The sequence below is a fragment of the Mirounga leonina genome, unplaced genomic scaffold (assembly GCF_011800145.1).
Source record: "Mirounga leonina isolate KUSES-001 unplaced genomic scaffold, KU_Mleo_1.0 Mir_91, whole genome shotgun sequence".
Classification (NCBI taxonomy): Eukaryota; Metazoa; Chordata; class Mammalia; order Carnivora; family Phocidae; genus Mirounga; species Mirounga leonina.
The window spans coordinates 466,948-485,873 of NW_023270839.1; the positions used below are offsets into that span (position 1 = coordinate 466,948).

Genomic DNA, 18,926 nt, shown 5'->3' on the forward strand with positions numbered 1-18,926 from the left:
TTTCTTTCTTTCTTTCTTTCTTTCTTTCTTTCTTTCTTTCTTTCTTTCTTTCTTTCTTTCTTTCTTTCTAAGATTTTATTTATTCATTTGAGACAGAGAGAGCACAAGCAGGGGGAGATGCAGAGGGAGAGGGAGAAGCAGACTCCCCACTGAACAGGGAGCCTGACGTGGGGCTTGATCCCAGGACTCTGGGATCATGACATGAGCTGTAGGCAGATTCTTAACCATCTGAGCCACCCAGCACCCCTGTACTTTTTATTTCTAAAACTTTCATGTGATTCTTTTTTATGCTTTCTATTTCTCTGTTGAAAACTTCTGTTTCCAATCATTTCAAGAATGTTCACATTTACCTCATAGGGTATAGTTACAATAACTAATTGAGAATCCTCTCTGATAATTTTTTCTTTTCTTTTCTTTTTTTTTTGCTTTGCTTTGCTTTGGTTCCCCCCCACCCCCGCCCATATTTTAACATCGATTGTCTCAAGCTTGTATCTGTTGACTGCCCCCCCCCTTTTTTTTTCCCCCAAGGAGGCTCCCTGTGTATTGTGGAGCCCAGTGTGAGGCTTGAACTCAAGACTCTGAGATCAGGACCTGAGCTGAGATCAAGAGTCAAATAGATGCTCAACTGACTGAGCCACCCAGGCACCCGACTGTCTTTTTCTTGAGTTGGATAGATCAGATTGTACTGATTCTTTGTGTTTCAAGTATTTTTATGGCTCCATGCCCTACGTGGGGCTTGAACTCATGACCCTGAGATTGAGAGTCACATGCTGTCCTGACTGAGTCAGCCAGGCACCCCTGTTTCAAGTTATTTTGGATTTTATCTTAGATATTTGGGATATTGTGAGACTCTGGGTTTTATAACAATCCTCTGGAGATAATGTTGATTTTGTGTTGGCATGCAGTCATTCTGGTTAGATTTAGATTGCAAGTTCTATCTTGCCCTCTGTGGGTGGTGGTTCCAGTGTTAGCAATTTTGTAGCTTTTGTTACGGTGTTTGGGTCTACTCTGTACATGTGTCATTCAGAGTATAATCTGGGACTTGGTGGTGGATTATATCATAGTTCAGTTGTCAAAGTCTTTGCTGCTGTTTTTCAGCTCTGTCCTTCACAGAGCAGTTTGGAGGCGAGCTTAGGACTTGTGTTAGGGATCCTTTTTTGCTCTTTCTTTTCTGAGATTTCCCCTATCTTTTGGCTACCTGGAACCCTTTTTTACTGGTGTTCTAGCTAGAAAACTGGGGCTTTCGTGATGTTATAGCTACATTTCTTCCCACCTACCTCCCCCTCCACTCTTCTTCCCCCTTGTGCTGGGACTAGACTAGACTACCCCCAAGGTGAAAGTAGTGAGAGAAAAAGAGACGATAACAGGATTCTTCTCATGCTCTTTTGACCATACAGGCTCCTTTTCTTAGTTCCCAGTTCTTTCCAGTGCCTTAGATGCTCATGCTGTCTTTACTGCACTGTGCATGTGTCACTCAGGGTTTAGTGTGAGGCTTAACTCTGAGGCTAGCCTTGGGAGCCAGGCAGGGAATAAGAAGCCCCAGGGTTTCTCCCCACACTCTCTGGCTCACAGAGACCCTCTTTCTTGGTTTTCTCTGAGTTTATGTTCTGTGTTCCTGCTACATAGTTTGAAGACTTGACCCATCAACGGATCAAACCAGAAAAGAAAAGAGGAAAGGAAAAAAGCCCCTGAAACTCACTTCCATCATGGGTCCTTACTTAGTTTTGACTTCCTTCCCCAGTCCATCTTCTGTGTACTTTTCAGAGTCCTCAGATAGTTGCTTTTTTTTGTCCAAGGTTTTTGTTTGTAATCATTGGGAGAAATAGGGTATAATAAACTTACTGTAGTTGACTTGCCCCAAACTTTAAATTTATTTTCTGGGAATTGCAAAATACACTTGTTTCAGAAATTTGGAAAAATCAGAAAAGCTTAGAGAATGAGAAGTTTAGAGAATGAGAAATTTGGAAAAATCAGAAAAGTTTAGAGAAGTTTTTAGAGAAATTACCTGTAATTGCATTATCTAGTAATAAGTCATTTTAACTTTTTCCTCTAGTTTTTTCTCTGTATATTTTAACACGGTGAACACCATAATGGATATGGGTTTTTTTAATCTAATATTTTTATTAAACAATATTTGTATCACAATATGTTTTTAGTAAGTACCTCCATAAAACCTGTATAATCTGTCATATGGATGTGTCATATACTTAATCATGCCCTTGTTATTAGATACATGGTTCATGTCACTGTGACCATCTTTGTATATACATTTTGCCTGATAACTTTTTTGAGCTCTTGACTTAACAGTTCATATAAGAGGAAATCAAAGTTTTCTTAATCTGTTTCAGATAATATTTAATTATTTTTTGAAGTCTGACCCAGTGTGTTTGTTTATAATTATCTTCTTATAACCATCTTCAAAATGGTATTGCTTTTGATAGAGGACCTTGTGATTTTTGATTCTTTTGAACTTTAGAGTTCATTGTAGGAAAATTTAATTGAAGATAATGTAATAAGTTTTCAGTCCTTGGAGGAATGAATGAGTAAGTTAGTGAATTTTGATTTTTATATTTTAAGGGAAAATGGGATGGAGATTTTTTTTTTTTAAGATTTTATTTATTTGCGAGAGAGAGAATGAGAGACAGAGAGCATGAGAGGGAGGAGGGTCAAAGGGAGAAGCAGACTCCCTGCTGAGCAGGGAGCCTGATGTGGGACTCGATCCCAGGACTCCAGGATCATGACCTGAGCCGAAGGCAGTCACTTAACCAACTGAGCCACCCAGGCGCCCTGGAATGGAGATTTTAAAATGATGCTAATATATGCCCAGCATAGTTTTGTATCTGCCTCCATTGTGTGTTCATATGGAAATAAGGTCTGTATTAGAAATACAGAAATAAAATATGAATGATTGAATTTATTTTGGAGTAAATTTTTTGTGATTCTAATTAGAGATTCTCTATAGCCTGAAGTGCTTGTCTGTGTGTATATGCATACAGCTTTAGGTTCTTCTGTATTTTCTTGGTGGGGATTTGAAGAATTCTGTGTTTAATTTTAAAAGTTTATTAATTCGGGGCACCTGGGTGGCTCAGTCGTTAAGCACCTACCTTCGGCTCAGGTTGTGATCCCAGGGTCCTGGGATCGAGCTCCACATCAGGCTCCCTGCTCCGCGGGAAACCTGCTTCTCCCTCTCCCACTCCCCCTGCTTGTGTTCCCTCTCTCGCTGTGTCTCTCTCTGTCAAATAAATAAGTAAAATCTTTAAAAAAAAAAAAAAAGTTTATTCTTGGGGCACCTGGGGGCTCAGTCAGTTAAATATCTGCCTTTGGCTCAGGTCATTATCCCAGGGTCCTGGGATGGAGCCCTGGGTCAGGCTCCACGCTCAGCAGGGAGCCTGCTTTTTCCTCTCCCTCTGCCTGCTGCTTCCCTGCTTGTGCTCTCTCTCTGTCGTTAAATAAACAAACAAATAAATAAAATCTTTAAAAAAAAAGACAAGAGGGAAAATACCCCTAATCGACAACTGAAGAGACAGCTTTATTTTTTTTAAATTTTCTTTAAAGATTTTATTCTGAAGGCAGACGCTTAACGACTGAGCCACCCAGGCGCCCCTTTTTTTTATTTTAAAGATCTATTTATTTATGTGTGAGAGAGAGAGAGTGTGTGTGAGTTTTGGGGGAGGGTTGGAGAGAGAGAAGGCAGATGCTTAACCGACTGAGCCACCCAGGTGTCCCAATACACAGCTTAAAAAGCTACTAAGATATACACACTAAAATTTGGAGGAAAAAGAATTCCACTAAAATGTTTAGAGTATTACCTTTTGTGTTATCTGTAGCCTATTTAAAGCTTAGTTTGTGCAGAGAAGTTAGAATAATGTATTTTATGTCATATAATTGAGATTTCTACTAAATGTAAATCATAGTCTTTCATATTTTAAGTGTTGATAAAATATAAAGGATATTATTGGTACCTCACAAATTCTGCTTTTGATTATATAGCAGGCGTTAGACTATTCATAGGCGGTAAGGAGAACTAAAGTTAGTTAGTTCAGTATGGTGCCAGTATACTGAGCTAAGTGTTTAATATATATAATTTTATTTAATTTTCATATCATCCATATAAAGTTGGTACTTTTTAGATATTATCTTAGCTTTACAAATGAGGAAACAGGACCACAGAGGTTACAAAGTTGTTGTATGTTTTATCCTTATCTATTAAACCCCAGATCAGCACTTGTTCTAATAAAACATTAATTGAACAATGTCCCTGGCCTTCAGGACATTTTAATGTAAATAAGGAAATAAAGTGGTAGATTAAATAGTGTGGGCACTATTTGTATGAGGTTTTAGGAACATGAAAGTACCACTTAGTGATTTGGGGAGGTTAGGGAAGGTTTTACAGAGCAGTTGATGTTTGAGCTGAGTATTGAATAGGAATTTTTTTTTTTTTTTAAGATTTTATTTATTTATTTGACAGAGAGATAGTGAGAGCAGGAACACAAGCAGGGGGAGTGCGAGAGGGAGAGGCAGGCTTCCCGCGGAGCAGGGGTCCTGTTGCGGGGCTCTGTCCCAGGACCCTGGGATCATGACCTGAGCTGAAGGCAGACGCTTAATGACTGAGCTACCCAGGTGCCCCAGGAATGTTTTTTTTAAACATGGTTTCAAGTTAATGCTGCTACCTTTAACTGTTGGTGACTTGATATTTTCAGCAGTTATGAAATTAGCATGTGAGTATTGTTCTGGAAACAAAAGCAATGTGAGAAATACTGCCTAATACAGTTGCAGACACAGTATTGGATGTGATGTAAAATGTTACAGTTTTTACTTGTTACTTTATTAATTTTTGATGTGAAGAATTTAGTAATCCGTGGTATAATATGATTTCTTTCACTACAGATGTCCTCCTCGCACTTTCTTACCAGCCCTCTGCAAAATTTTTCTTGATGAAAGTGCTCCAGACAATGTGTTAGAGGTGACAGCCCGTGCCATCACATACTATCTGGATGTATCTGCAGAATGCACCCGAAGGATTGTTGGGGTTGATGGAGCTATAAAAGCACTTTGTAATCGTTTAGTTGTGGTCGAGCTTAATAACAGGACTAGCCGAGACTTAGCTGAACAATGTGTAAAGGTAAGTCTTAATTATTTACTGGCCCATTTGAAGATCACTAGAGGATAAAAAATATATTTTGCTAAAAAAAGAAAATTCTTTCATTATTTTTACTTTATTGAGAGTGGTTGACAGCAGTGGAAGTCATGGTCCTTGTGGCACCAGAGAGGATCCCTTATAGCTTGGGAAAAGAAGTCTTATCTTCAAAGGAAATTGTAGGTCACAGATAATGCTCTTCTGTGCTGGCTCTTGGGTTCCTGGTAGCTTTTGAGATAGGTAATCCCTGTTCTTAGCCAAAATGATTTTGTATGAAAATAGTAATGACAACAACTAATACTGATTATTAGAGTCAGGCATTATGCCAAACACTTTACATGTTTTAACTCACTTAGTCTTCATGACAACTTTATATGAGGTGGGTGCTGCTAATATCAGCATTTCTATTTTTTATTTGAAAAAAATTCAAGCATCCTGAGGTTAAGTAACTTGGTGGTGGTAAAGTAGTTCATGGCAGAGCCAGGATCGAAAAGTTAGGAGTTTGAAATTACGAAGTCTGGTTCGAGGGCCCATGGATTTAACTATTTTTTTGTACTTCCTTTAGAGTAGCTGTTTTGTTTTATTCCTGGTGGGACTAATTATAAACTTTATGTGACTTTGAAAGCACCAGTGCTGGGTCAGTAATTTATTAAAACTACTTGATGAAAACATTTAGACTATCCTTGATTTTTTGTTTATGATTCCTGTTTCATTCTTAAGATTCTTGCTGCCGTAGGCCAGCAGTTTTCAAACTTTCTGTCTCAGGATCCCTTTACAAGTCTTATTATTGAGGGGCCCTCAAAGAGCCTTTGTTTATGTAGGTTATCTCTATTTACCTTTACTATATTAGATATTAAAACAGAAATTTAGAACATATATTTATCTGAAAATAACAAACTCATGTGTTAATGTACATTTTTAATGAAAAAATTATTTCCTGAACAAATGGAAAATTAATGAGAATAGTAGCATTGTTAAGCATTTTTGTATGTCTCTTTAATAATGTCTGGCTTAATAGAAGAAGTTGGGTGGATCCTCATATCTGCTTCTGCATTTAGTCTGTTGCTATATCACATATAGCTTTTCAAAAATTCCACCCTACACTCCTGAGAGAATGAGAATGAAAAAGATAATTACTGTCATGGTATTGGTATTACAAAAAAAGCTTTAACTTCAAAGGATCTTTGAAAATGTCTTCTCCACACTTTGGGAGCTGCTGTTACAGGTGTTAATGTCTTGATTTTCTGCCTCTGTGTCTGTAGATTTATTTTTGTCTCTAGACTCAGACAAAGAGGTATCTATTTTCCTGTTTAGAGCTGTTTTTCTCTTATTCTCTCTTTTTAAAATTTAATTAATTAATTAATTTTAGAGAGCGTGGGTATGCGAGCAGGGGGAGGGGCAGAAGGAGAAAGAATCTCAAGCAGACTCCGCACTTGAGTGTGGAGCCTGACTCAGGGCTTGATCTCACATCCCTGAGCTCATGACCTGAGCTGAAAACAAGAGTTGGACACCAAAATGACTGAGTCACCCAGGTGCGCTCTGTCTTACTCTCTTGATCATAATACTTCATGTTTCCTCTGGGACTGTAATTTTACTCCATTCTTTATTCATTGACTCATACTATTTCAAACTCTTTCTTGTCTTTTACACCCTGCTCCCCCCTTTTCTGTTTCCTTTGCAGATTATTGTTATTAATTTATTCTTAAATTTCTAAGGTTCTTTTTTTACCTTCTTAAAATTATGACTTTGCCTAGATAATCTCATCTATCACCATCAATTCCATTCATTTGTATATGGCCCTCATGTCTCTATCTGTAGACCTGACCTCTCTCTTGAGTTCTAGACTCCATATACAAAGGCTTGTTGGACAGCTCCAGTAGCTGTCTGAATTCATGATCTTTTACTACAAATACAGTTATTTTGATAATTGGCATCAAATTTACCCACTGTAGGCAGAAACCCTGCTTTATCTTTTCTTTCCTTTTTTCCACCCCACACATGATGATTTTCTAGTTTATTTCCTTTTGTTTGTCTCTGTTATTATTGCCTTAGTTAAGCTTTCATCCTCTCTTAACTATTAATGCTTGAAATTTTTTTTTGCATTTACCTCTGTATTCTCCCTATGGCCCATTCCCAGTTATTAACTGGAAATCTGATCATACTGTTTTTCTGCTTAAAACATTTTTCTCAAAAAACCCCACATTTTTCTACCTTAAAGAATAGAGTCTGGGCGCCTGGGTGGCTCAGTTGGTTAAGCGACTGCCTTCGGCTCAGGTCATGATCCTGGAGTCCCAGGATCGAGTCCCACATCGGGCTCCCTGCACAGCAGGGAGTCTGCTTCTCCCTCTGACCCTCCCCCCTCTCATGCTCTCTATCTCATTCTCTCTCTCAAATAAATAAATAAAATCTTTAAAAAAAAAAAAAAGAATAGAGTCTAAATTTTCTGGTATGCCTATAAGATCTCTGGACCCTATTAACTCTTTAGTTCTACCCGAACTCCTTAAACATCAACATAATTTGGAAAATAAAAGTTAATTTTTAAAAATTTTTTAATTATTTATTTGACAGAGAGAGAGAACAAGCGCACGTACCTGCAAGCAGGGGGAAGGCAGGCAGAGGGAGAGGGAGAGGCAGGCTCCTGGCAGAGCAGGGGGGGCCCAATGTGGGAATCAATCTCAGGACCCAGGTGCCCCTGAAAGTTAATTTTTCATGCTTTGACATTCATAGATTGTGAGGATGATGAGTAATGTAATAGCAAGCATTTATTTATTGATTTCATGTGTAGGGACTTTGTAAACTTCTGCTAAGTTATTTTAGTTGCTTAACTTGCCACGCCGGCTTCACCATCTGAACCTACACTGTTTGATACGATAGCCATATAGGACATTTCAAATGTGGCTACCCCAAATTAAGATGTGCTATAAGGATAAAATACACTTGGGATTTTGAAGACTTAGTATATTAAAGAATATGGGGCGCCTCGGTGGCTCTGTTAGTTGAGCATCTGACTCTTGATTTTGGTTCAGGTCATGGATCACTCCCTGTGTGGGGCTCCACACTTAGTGGGGAGTCTGCTTCGGATTCTCTCTCTCCTTTCCCTCTGCCCCTCCTCCTGCTTATGCTCTCCCTCCCTCTCTCTAAAATAAATAAATATATATATATATTTTAAAGATTTTATTTATTTGACACAGAGAGAGAGAGAGGGCTAGAGAGACAAGTGGGGCAAACAGTAGAGGGACAGGAGAAGCAGACTCCCCACTGAGCAAGGAACCTGATGCGGAACTCAGTGCCAAGACCCTGGGATCATGACCTGACCTGAAAGCAGATGCTTAACCGAATGAGCCACCGAGGCAACCCTATATATTTTTTTTAATCAGAAAGAGAGAGAGTGTGAGCACAAACGGGGAGTGGCAGGCAAATGGTGAAGCAAGCTCCCTGCTGAGCAAGGAACCCGATGTGGGGCTCAATCCCAGGACCTTAGGATCATGACCTGAGCCAAGGGCAGCCGCTTAACTGGCTGAGCTAGCCAGGCGTCCCTAAAAAAAATAAATTATTAAAAAAAAAAACACCTTTAAAAAAATACATTAAAGAATGTAAAATACATCAATTTTTAACTTTGGTAATGTTGAAATGATGATGCCTTACATATATTGGGCTAAATTAAATATAATATTCAAATTAATTTGTTGGGCTTTTTAAAATGTGGCTACTAATAAATTTGGAGGGCACATTGTGTTTTCTGTGATGCTAGAAAATTAAAATTAGCCTTACTGTATTCTTTTGTTAATTTTGATTTACTGTTGTAGGTATTAGAACTGATATGTACTCGTGAGTCAGGAGCAGTCTTTGAGGCTGGTGGCTTGAATTGTGTGCTTACCTTCATTCGTGACAGTGGACACTTGGTTCATAAAGATACCTTGCACTCTGCCATGGCTGTGGTATCAAGACTCTGTGGCAAAATGGAACCTCAAGATTCTTCTTTAGAAATTTGTGTGGAATCTCTTTCTAGTTTATTAAAACATGAAGATCATCAGGTAAATAAATCACTGTTTTATACTTTGTATTCAAAAAGTGGCTTTATAGTGTCCTTATTTATAACTTTGATACACTGTTATTTGAACTTTTCAGTTGATGAACTAGAGGTAATTCCATTTTCTCTTTTTCTCTTTTTTTTAAGATTTTTTTAGTTTTTATTTATTTGACAGCGAAGGAGGGAACACAAGCAGGGGGAGTGGGAGAGGGAGAAGCAGGCTTCCCGCTGAGCAGGGACCCTGATGTGGGGCTCGATCCCAGGACCCTGGGACCATGACCTGAGCCAAAGGCAGACGCTTAACGACTGAGCCACCCAGGCGCCCCAGAAATACATAATTTTTAAAGCTGCATTATACTTAGTGTAGTTTGTTGATTCAGCACAATTTTGTTGACTTTGATAGTTCTCATTGAAGTAAAATAACAGTATTTAAAATATCTTACGTGTAAAGTTTTTTTAATTAGCATACTTTAGAAAATAAAACTTGACTTTTAAATGCGTTTTACTATTCTGTTAATTATTTTTGGTTGATATTCATAGATTATTTTGGCAGAGTTGTTCATAATAATAGTTAACACCTATTGAGCTTTTACTGTCCATCTCGTTTCTTTACATATATCATCTTATTTAAGCATGGACAGTGAATTATAGGTACTATTATCCCCATTTTACAACTAAGGGAACTGAGGCCTTGAGCAGTTAAGCAATATCTTTGGTTCATACTTTAGCAGAATGTGGAGCCAGGGTTAAAATCTAGACAGATGATATGCCTTATATCTTTGCTACAGCTGCCTTATAATCTTAGGAATGAAATTAGCAGTACCAGCCCCTAGTCATTTTTAGGTGAATTTTATTATCCATATGCTTTTTCTTGATATCACTAGGTTTCTGATGGAGCTCTTCGGTGTTTTGCATCACTCGCTGACCGATTTACCCGTCGTGGTGTTGACCCAGCTCCGTTAGCCAAGCATGGATTAACCGAGGAGCTGTTATCTCGAATGGCTGCTGCTGGTGGTACGGTTTCAGGGCCTTCATCCGCTTGTAAACCAGGCCGCAGCACTACAGGAGCGCCCTCCACAGCTGCAGATTCCAAATTGAGTAATCAGGTGTCAACAATTGTAAGCCTGCTCTCAACACTTTGCAGAGGCTCTCCAGTGGTCACACACGTAAGAGTGTTTTTGAATCTTTGATTTTTAATCTTTTGGTAAAAGTATTTTTGTGTAATGCAAATATATTAAACGTTTCTCCCTTTCCCTTTCTAGGATCTCCTGAGGTCGGAACTTCCAGATTCAATTGAAAGTGCATTGCAGGGTGATGAAAGATGTGTGCTTGATACCATGCGTTTGGTCGACCTTCTCTTGGTGCTATTATTTGAAGGACGGAAAGCTTTGCCAAAGTCTAGTGCTGGATCTACAGGCAGAATCCCAGGACTTAGGAGATTGGATAGCTCTGGGGAGCGCTCACATCGGCAGCTTATAGACTGTATTCGAAGTAAAGATACCGATGCGCTTATAGATGCAATTGACACAGGAGGTCGGAAAATATTTTTTAAAATATAAAAAAAACTGAGATAGGAATTATATGGGCAATTTCTAGTTTCTGTATTTTAAGCATTTGTGCCAATAGAATGGCCAACCTCTTCTGTATCCTCTCCTCTCTAATTATCAGCCTGGTGCATGGTAAGACCTGAGTAAATGCCTACTAAATTAGTAAATGAAATTATTTATTTAAGGATACTAGTACTCTGTTAAATTGTGTTAATATATTTAGTTTTTTTTTTTTCTTCCTTATTTTACGTTTATTTTTAAGGCTTAATGTCTTGTGAATCCTTGGTAGTTTAAAAATTTTAGAATACCTTTTCTTAGCAGAATTTGTTGGTGGATTATTTACTACTGTAGAGTTGAACTAAATGTTTAAAATTGACTCTGTATGTAGTGATTATTAGTAACAATCTTTTAATGGTTTCCACTGTAGAAGAGTTCAGTATTATTTTGTTGGAGTTTTAAAAATTTATTTTTCTCCTTCAAATTTCCAGCCTTTGAAGTAAATTTTATGGATGATGTGGGTCAGACTCTATTAAACTGGGCCTCTGCTTTTGGAACTCAGGAAATGGTAAGCTAATAAATAAAAACTAGTGTTTTAAATCAAAGATAGAACTATTCATAAGGCAACTTTATGATTCTTCATAATTTTACAGGTAGAATTTCTTTGTGAAAGAGGTGCTGATGTTAATAGGGGTCAGAGGTCATCATCATTACATTATGCTGCGTGTTTTGGAAGACCTCAAGTAGCAAAGGTAAAATCCAGGTTTTTAAATTATTAATTTAATATTTAACATTTACATGGTTCCAAAATTAGAATGATATAAAAGCTTTTATTCTGATAACTCATGCTTCCATGCCATCTCCATTCACTCCATTCCCCATTGTTCACTATAGGTAAGCATGTTTTGTTTATCTTTTTAGTGTTTCTTAACATAGATGCAAGCAAAAAGATATATGCTTATTCCCTCATTTTCTAATACAAAATGTAACATATTGCATAAACTGATTTATACTTTACTTTTTTCCTTTAATACTATATATTGAAGACCTCTTCCTATTAGTATTTGTATAACTTTTTTACATCAGTATTCTTGCCCTGTGTGGATATACTGCACATTTATTCAACCAATTACCTGTTGCTAAACACTTTAATTTTTCCAATTTCTTACTCTTGGCACCAAATAATTTTGTACATATTTGTGTTGTTTTTATTTATCATTAAAGCAAATAATTTATTTGCTGAAGAATCATATCTTTGATTCTCAGATTAGCAAAGGACATTGGAAAGTTCTTTTTATAGTTAGAAATTGAGGAGGTCCAGAGAAGTCAAATGATAAGGGTTGAACCAAATGTGTGGATGATCTAGGTCTCTAGAGTCTTCATAATGTGAAGTAATTTGGCACAGTTCAGTGTTAGTCTGCTGCTAAGTCAGGCACACTTGGATTCAGGCTTCAGCTTATTAGCAAGATGGTTGTGTGGCCTTGGGCAAGTTTCTTCAGTTTGACTTGCAGTTTTTTCAGTTAAATGTGTACACATTCACAGCATGATTATTGTTATAATTAGAAAAAAATACATAAAAAACATATCGTAGTCAACACATCGTAGATGCTCACATGGTAGCTTCTGTTATTGTCGTCTTTACATTATACAAAAATTTGGGGGAACAACTTAGCTTCTAACTTGGGAAAGGTGTTCTCTTCAAGGTCAAATTCCGTCAGTTTTAATTGGTTAGTTTTTAAAGAGAAAGATGCTTCTAAGGATGACAAAAAAAGTTTTATTGACCCATTTTCTTTTGATCTGTACTGTTTTACAGTTATGAGTGGTTGGGTGGGAGAGAAGAAGCCAAATGAATTGTATCTCACCCTAACCTGACTTGATTATATGTCAGTGTATAGTGAGGGATAGCTGCTATTACTAATAATGATACAGTAGGTACGACTCACTGAGCACAGAAACTCTGTGCTAGCCAGTGTCTTTAGGTATTTAACATGTCTTACCATTTAATCTTAATAGATATTTCTGTTTTTAATTGATTCTAAAATACACCTCCACTTTCCCCCTTACCCCTCCATACACATTTTAACATCTCTTAAATAGGAAAATGTTGTATAATTGCTGTTGACCCGATAGAAAGTGCAGCATAGTTATCATTACCTATTCGTGCAACAGGAATAAAAAATTCTGTCTGATAGAGAAGCACTCAGAAATGCTGCATCATTGGGACGCCTGGGTGGCTCAGTCGGTTAAGCGTCTGCCTTTGGCTCAGGTCATGATCCCAGGGTCCTGGGATCGAGTCCCGCATCGGGCTCCCTGCTCTGTAGGGAGCCTGCTTCTCCCTCTGCCTCTGCTTCTCTCTCTCTCTGTCTCTCATGAATAAATAAATAAAATCTTAAAAAAAAAAGAAAAAAGAAAAAAGAAATGCTGCATCATTAATGTCTTTATGGCACAGGTAATAGCATTGTTTGTAGAAATATAAATATTGCTGATTTTGAATAAAAAAAAATAATTATGAAGAATTGTGCTCAGAATGTGAAGTTCCGGAATACCTTATAGTTCATTTATATTTTCTTACTTATGTTTGTTCAGGTAATGTGTGGAAAAAAATTCTAAGTTTAAAAAATTTCTTTCAGTAAGTTTAAAAAAAAATTCCAAGCAATAAGAAAGCATGTTACAAAATTTAACTGGCTTTTTTTTTCTTTCTTAGTGATAGTTAGTGATATATCTAATAACCTATGGCATCCTCATTTGATAAAATACTGAATTATTATGATTCAGCATTTGGATTTTTTAGCCAGTACTGTGTACTTTCCAGATGTGTGTATGTATTCACTTACTTGTCAGATATATCTATTACATCATAACAAAGTTAGAAAAACTGCAGCTCTGAGGCTGATAAGAAAAACATGAGATGTGTTCTCTGTTCAAAAGATCTTACAGTCTGTTGGGGAGAGAGTCCAGTGTCCATTAAAAATTGGTGAACAATGTGAATTAGTATTTAGGACGTAAATTTTGTAGTTCATTCTAGAATTGATTTACCTTGGTAATTGGCAGTATATAGGAAATGAGGAAGATGATTACCATGTCACAAACGTACTCTATTACCTCTCTGTTAAAGAAAATTGGGAGGAGGAGTTTGAAGGAAAAGTAGGTTCCACATGTAAACGTACTTAATTTGAGTTGTTAATAAATAACCAAGTGTGGGGCACCTGGGTGGCTCAGTTGTTAAGCATCTGCCTTCGGCTCAGGTCATGATCCCGGGGTCCTGGGATCGAGCCCCACATCGGGCTCCCTGCTCGGTGGGAGGCCTGCTTCTCCCTCTCCCACTCCCCCTGCTTGTGTTCCCTCTCTCGCTATGTCTCTCTCTGTCAAATAAATAAAATCTTAAAAAATAAATAAAATAAATAAATAACCAAGTGAAATTAATCTATAATTTTTTCAAGATCTAGATAGACCATTTTTGAGGTGATATGTGCAAAATAGTGATTTGAATTGGTGCCTGCTTAAGTAATTGTGAGTCTGAAATCTGTGGGTGCAATTTGGATTGCAGAGTTGGATATTGAAGAAGTAAAGTGTTAATTCTTATATTCACGTGAAATGCTTTTCTTTTCTAGACTCTGTTACGGCATGGTGCAAACCCAGATCTGAGAGATGAAGATGGGAAAACTCCGTTAGATAAAGCTCGGGAAAGGGGCCATAGTGAAGTAGTAGCTATTCTTCAGTCTCCAGGTGAGTGGGACAATCTTTCCTTTTACATCTGCTGTTAGTTTTCAGCTTCACTTTTATAGATACAGCTTCTTGTGTATGTATTAACATTATATAAATGAACTATTCCTATGAAGTCAAGTAATTATATGCACATACCTTAACATGTGATAAACCTTTAACAGTATACCGTTCAGTGTTCTTTGAGACTGTGGGTGCATGATTCCAGAATAACAAACCAAAAGTTTTGTTTTGTTTTGTTTTTTTAAAGATTTTATGTATTTGTCAGAGAGAGCACAAGCGCACACAAGCAGAGGGAACGGCAGGCAGGGGGAGAAGCAGGCTCCCCGCTGAGCAAGCATCCCCACACGGGGCTTGATCCCAGGAGCCTGGGATCATGACCTGAGCCGAAGGCAGACGCTTAACTGACTGAGCCACCCAGGTGTCCCAAAAACCAAAAGTTTAAGGGGCATGGGAATGTCATAAAGAATAGTTGGGTATTGTGTAGATGAAGTACTTTGACCAAATTTTAAGTTCTGACAGAGTAAATGAATTTGGAACCTTTGTGAAATAATTTCTAGAATCAAGTGGAATATCCAAAATTATTTCCCTAAGTTGTGATTCAGCTCATTGGTGGGACTGACGTTCTTTAGTATTCTTGTGCTTGTTTCAGCAGCACATGTACTAAAAAAAATTGGAATAGTATTATTCTTACAAATGTCTTTGATAGATACAGTATCTTTTAATTTCAGTTTAATTATTGTTAATTAGGGATACTTTTTTTCCCCTTAAATATTTATTTGAGAGAGAGAGAGAGCACATGCAAGTGTGGGGAGGGGCAGAGGGAGAGGGAGAGAGAGAATCTCAAGCAAACTCCCTGGTGAATGTGGGGCCTGACGCAGGGCTCGATCCCACAACCCTCAGATCACAACCCCAGCCAAAATCAAGAGTTGGATGCTCAACTGACTGAGCCAAACTAATTATAGTTTGAAATTCGGTACCTCTTAATGTTTTTTTTTATTGAAAGAAAATTTTCTTTTTTATTGAAAGAAAAATTTTCCAAGAATTTATTTTATTCAAAAATATTTGTCTGCAGGTGATTGGATGTGTCCAGTTAATAAAGGAGATGATAAGAAAAAGAAAGATACAAACAAAGATGAAGAAGAATGTAATGAGCCAAAAGGAGATCCAGAAATGGCACCCATATACTTGAAAAGGTTATTGCCAGTGTTTGCACAGACATTTCAGCAAACTATGTTGCCTTCAATAAGGTTAGTTATTCATAGTATCTGTGTTTACTAAATTATGCCAATCATATAGTTCTATTTATCTCCCTTTTCCAGAAGGATTGAAGTTTATCTTAATACTGAAAAGGTATGGTAAGAATAAAATTTAGATTGGAAATTTGATTGGAGAGTTAAATCTTTTCTGATGATGATCTGACTTGAGTTTTGAAAATCAAGAAGACTAGTTTTGTAGCTTGCTGATTATCAGCTTTAGAGAAATTCTGGTAAGTACAGCAAACATTTATTGAGCTTTATGGAGGCTTTTTTGGTAGAGGCAATGCGAGATGTCATTGGAGAGTTAACTAAAGAAATGGGACTTGGTTTTCACTTCCTGTTCCGTTCCTTGCAGGCTAGTGAGGAAGATGTGAGTAATAAGAGTGAATAGTAAGTGATAGATTAGACATACCGTCAGAGTTCTCTGGGAATATACATGATTTAACAATTAATTGGGCTGCACAATTGGAGAAGATTTTATGCAGAAGTGAGATTTATTTTTTTATTTTATTTTTTAAAGATTTTATTTATTTATTTGACAGACAGAGACACAGCAAGAGAGGGAACACAAGCAGGGGGAGTGGGAGAGGGAGAAGCAGCGTTCCTGCTGAGCAGGGAGCCCGATGTGGGACTTGATCCCAGAACCCTGGGATCATGACCTGAGCCGAAGGCAGATGCTTAACGACTGAGCCACCCAGGTGCCCCTGGAAGTGAGATTTAAATTTGGGTTTAAAAGATACTTGGGGATTTTGTAGGCAGACAGATTAGAAGGATCACTGGGCAACTTTGTGTGCAAAGGCATGGAGGTATGAGTCAGTCCATCCTGGTACAAATCCTGGTGGCTCTCCTTCTGTAGTGTCATTGCTGTTCATCTGTTGCTAATACTCTGGTCTGTAGTCTGTAGTTTGGCTACTGCAGTTGCCTCTTAATTAGTCTTTCTTTTTTCTTTTGTTCCTTTATAATCTGTTCCTACATATTAGTCTAATTTATTTTAAAAATCATAATTATGGGGCGCCTGGGTGGCTCAGTCGTTAAGCATCTGCCTTCGGCTCAGGTCATGATCCCAGGGTCCTGGGATCGAGCCCCACATCGGGCTCCTTGCTCAGCGGGAGGCCTGCTTCTCCTCTCCCACTCCCCTTGTTTGCGTTTCTTCAATTGGTTTGTCTCTCTCTCTGTCAAATAAATAAATAAAATCTTTTAAAAAAAATCATAATTATATCACTTTTTCTGATTTAAACTCTCCAGTGGCTTCTATCTGGCTTGAACTCAAACCTAATTCCTTTTTTTTTTTTTTTTTTAAAGAAAATGAGAGTGCGTGGGCACTGGGGGTGGGGGTAGAGGGAGAGACTCTCATGCAGACTCCCCACTGAGCACAGAGCCCTGACACAGGGCTCGATCTCATGACCCTGAGATCATGACTTGAGTCGAAATCAAGAGTCGGAGGCTTAACCGACTGAGCCACCCAGGTGCCCTTAAAACCTAACTCCCTAACTCTCAGGCTTGCAAGGTCTTACATAAGCCCCACCCAGCTCTCTGACCTCATTTAGTACTATCTAACCCCTAGCCCATTACACGTACAATAAGCTAGCCTTTTTTCTATTTTTGGAACACCCCAGGTACATCCTTACCTTAGGGCTTTTGTACTTCCCTTTACTGGAAACTTTCCTTATCCTTGGTTCTTCTGGATGGTTTGTTGTTTCGTATCATTTAGGTTTCAGTTTAAATGTTCCATCCACTGATGTTTTCGTCCATCTAATTTAAATTTACCCCTAGGATACCTTTCACATAAATTATGACGTTTTACTGTCTTTACAGAGCTTTCAGTGTCTGAAATCTTGCTCTTCTTTGACTTTTGTTTGTTTTATTGTCTGTCTCCCCTCCAAAGTGAACTCTTTGAGAGCTGGCCTGTGTACGGCTATATTCCTGCAGAGACAAAGAGGTATAGAACAGGACTTAGTAGGTCCTCAGTAGATATTTAGAGCATGACTGAGTGAGTGTATTTTGTTAGCAGTTGTAAGTATTTTAATATTAATGGAGTGTGTTTGGATTAATAGGATATGTTTGGGTAGCTCAGTGAATAGTGTTAAAAAGGTAGACAGGAGCCTTTATGACTTAGGAAGGCCTTGGTGGTCCATGCTAATGAGCCATACTCCACAGTTGAAGCAGGGTCATTAAATACCTGTGAGCATATTTGTCACAGCTGATTTTGTGATTTATGAAGATTCCATTGACGGCCCAGTGGAGAAAAGTACTGGAGGAGAGCAAGAATGAAAACAGACTACTTAAGGGTTCATTGCAATATGAACTTCAAACAGTTGCTGGGAGACTGGATTGGTGGGAACAAATTGAAAAGGTTGAGAGATGGGTTGTATAGGGATTGATGACCAGTTGTGAGAGCTGAGGGAGAGGAATGGGTGAAGAATGAGTACTGAATTTTTGACTGAGTGATTGAGAATTTGATTTTGGACATTTTAAGTTAAGGAGGTCTTTAGAACATGTAGATTTGTAGGATTCAAGTGCCTAGGAGTTGACATTAAAGTGCAGGCAGTCTGCTTTAAGTAGGAGAAAAATGTCAGTAAAATAATTCACTGTGAACATTAAAGTACTTGGTTTTTATTCTTCTCCAAATAGCTACAGAGGTGTAGGTGTGAGTGGGCCCACTTTTTTTTTTTTTTTTTTTTTAACAGAACTTAGAATCCTCTTGAGGAGTAGGCAAGTTCGATTTTGAACAGGATAATTTGGCTGAAAATTTTAGAGGACTAGCTGTCATGCCAATAAAAGAATCCCGATATATTTGGAGTAGAACTTCTTCATGATAAGGTCATCAGAAAATTATAAAGTATGCCACCATATAACAGAGGTCCCTTATTAGAAGGGTCTTCTCTTTCCTTTTTTTTTTTTTTAAGATTTATTTATTTGAGAGCATGCACGAGCAAGCAGGGGGAGGGTCAGAGGGAGAAAGAAAGAGAGCGAGAATCTCAGGCAGACTCCCTACTGAGTGCAGAGCGTGATGCGAGGTTCCATCCCTTGACCCTGAGCTCATGACCTGAGCTGAAATCAAGATTCAGATACTTAACTGTCTGAGCCACCCGAGTTCCCTCAATGGTTATTTTCTATCACTCTATTAAATGTTTCAGGATTGCGGAATGGAATTTTGGAATTACAGGTAATTTTTTTCTCTTCCTTTTGTTAATTTGTGTCTACTAAAGTTTCTATAATAACCATATTGTATT

At 37.9% G+C, this 18,926-nt stretch overlaps 1 protein-coding gene across 6 annotated transcripts in view; it reads left to right on the plus strand.

Annotated features, from left to right (window-relative positions):
* The window catches only part of HECTD1 (HECT domain E3 ubiquitin protein ligase 1), an 87,297-nt gene that overhangs the window by 16,906 nt on the left and 51,465 nt on the right, over positions 1-18,926 (plus strand). For all 6 annotated transcript variants that reach the window (XM_034993812.1, XM_034993811.1, XM_034993816.1 and 3 more), the window contains exons 3-10: positions 4,888-5,122; positions 8,944-9,171; positions 10,052-10,333; positions 10,430-10,700; positions 11,203-11,279; positions 11,365-11,463; positions 14,323-14,437; positions 15,510-15,684. In XM_034993812.1, the coding sequence (XP_034849703.1) occupies positions 4,888-5,122; positions 8,944-9,171; positions 10,052-10,333; positions 10,430-10,700; positions 11,203-11,279; positions 11,365-11,463; positions 14,323-14,437; positions 15,510-15,684 (1,482 nt within the window). The remainder of the gene's footprint in view (positions 1-4,887; positions 5,123-8,943; positions 9,172-10,051; positions 10,334-10,429; positions 10,701-11,202; positions 11,280-11,364; positions 11,464-14,322; positions 14,438-15,509; positions 15,685-18,926) is intronic.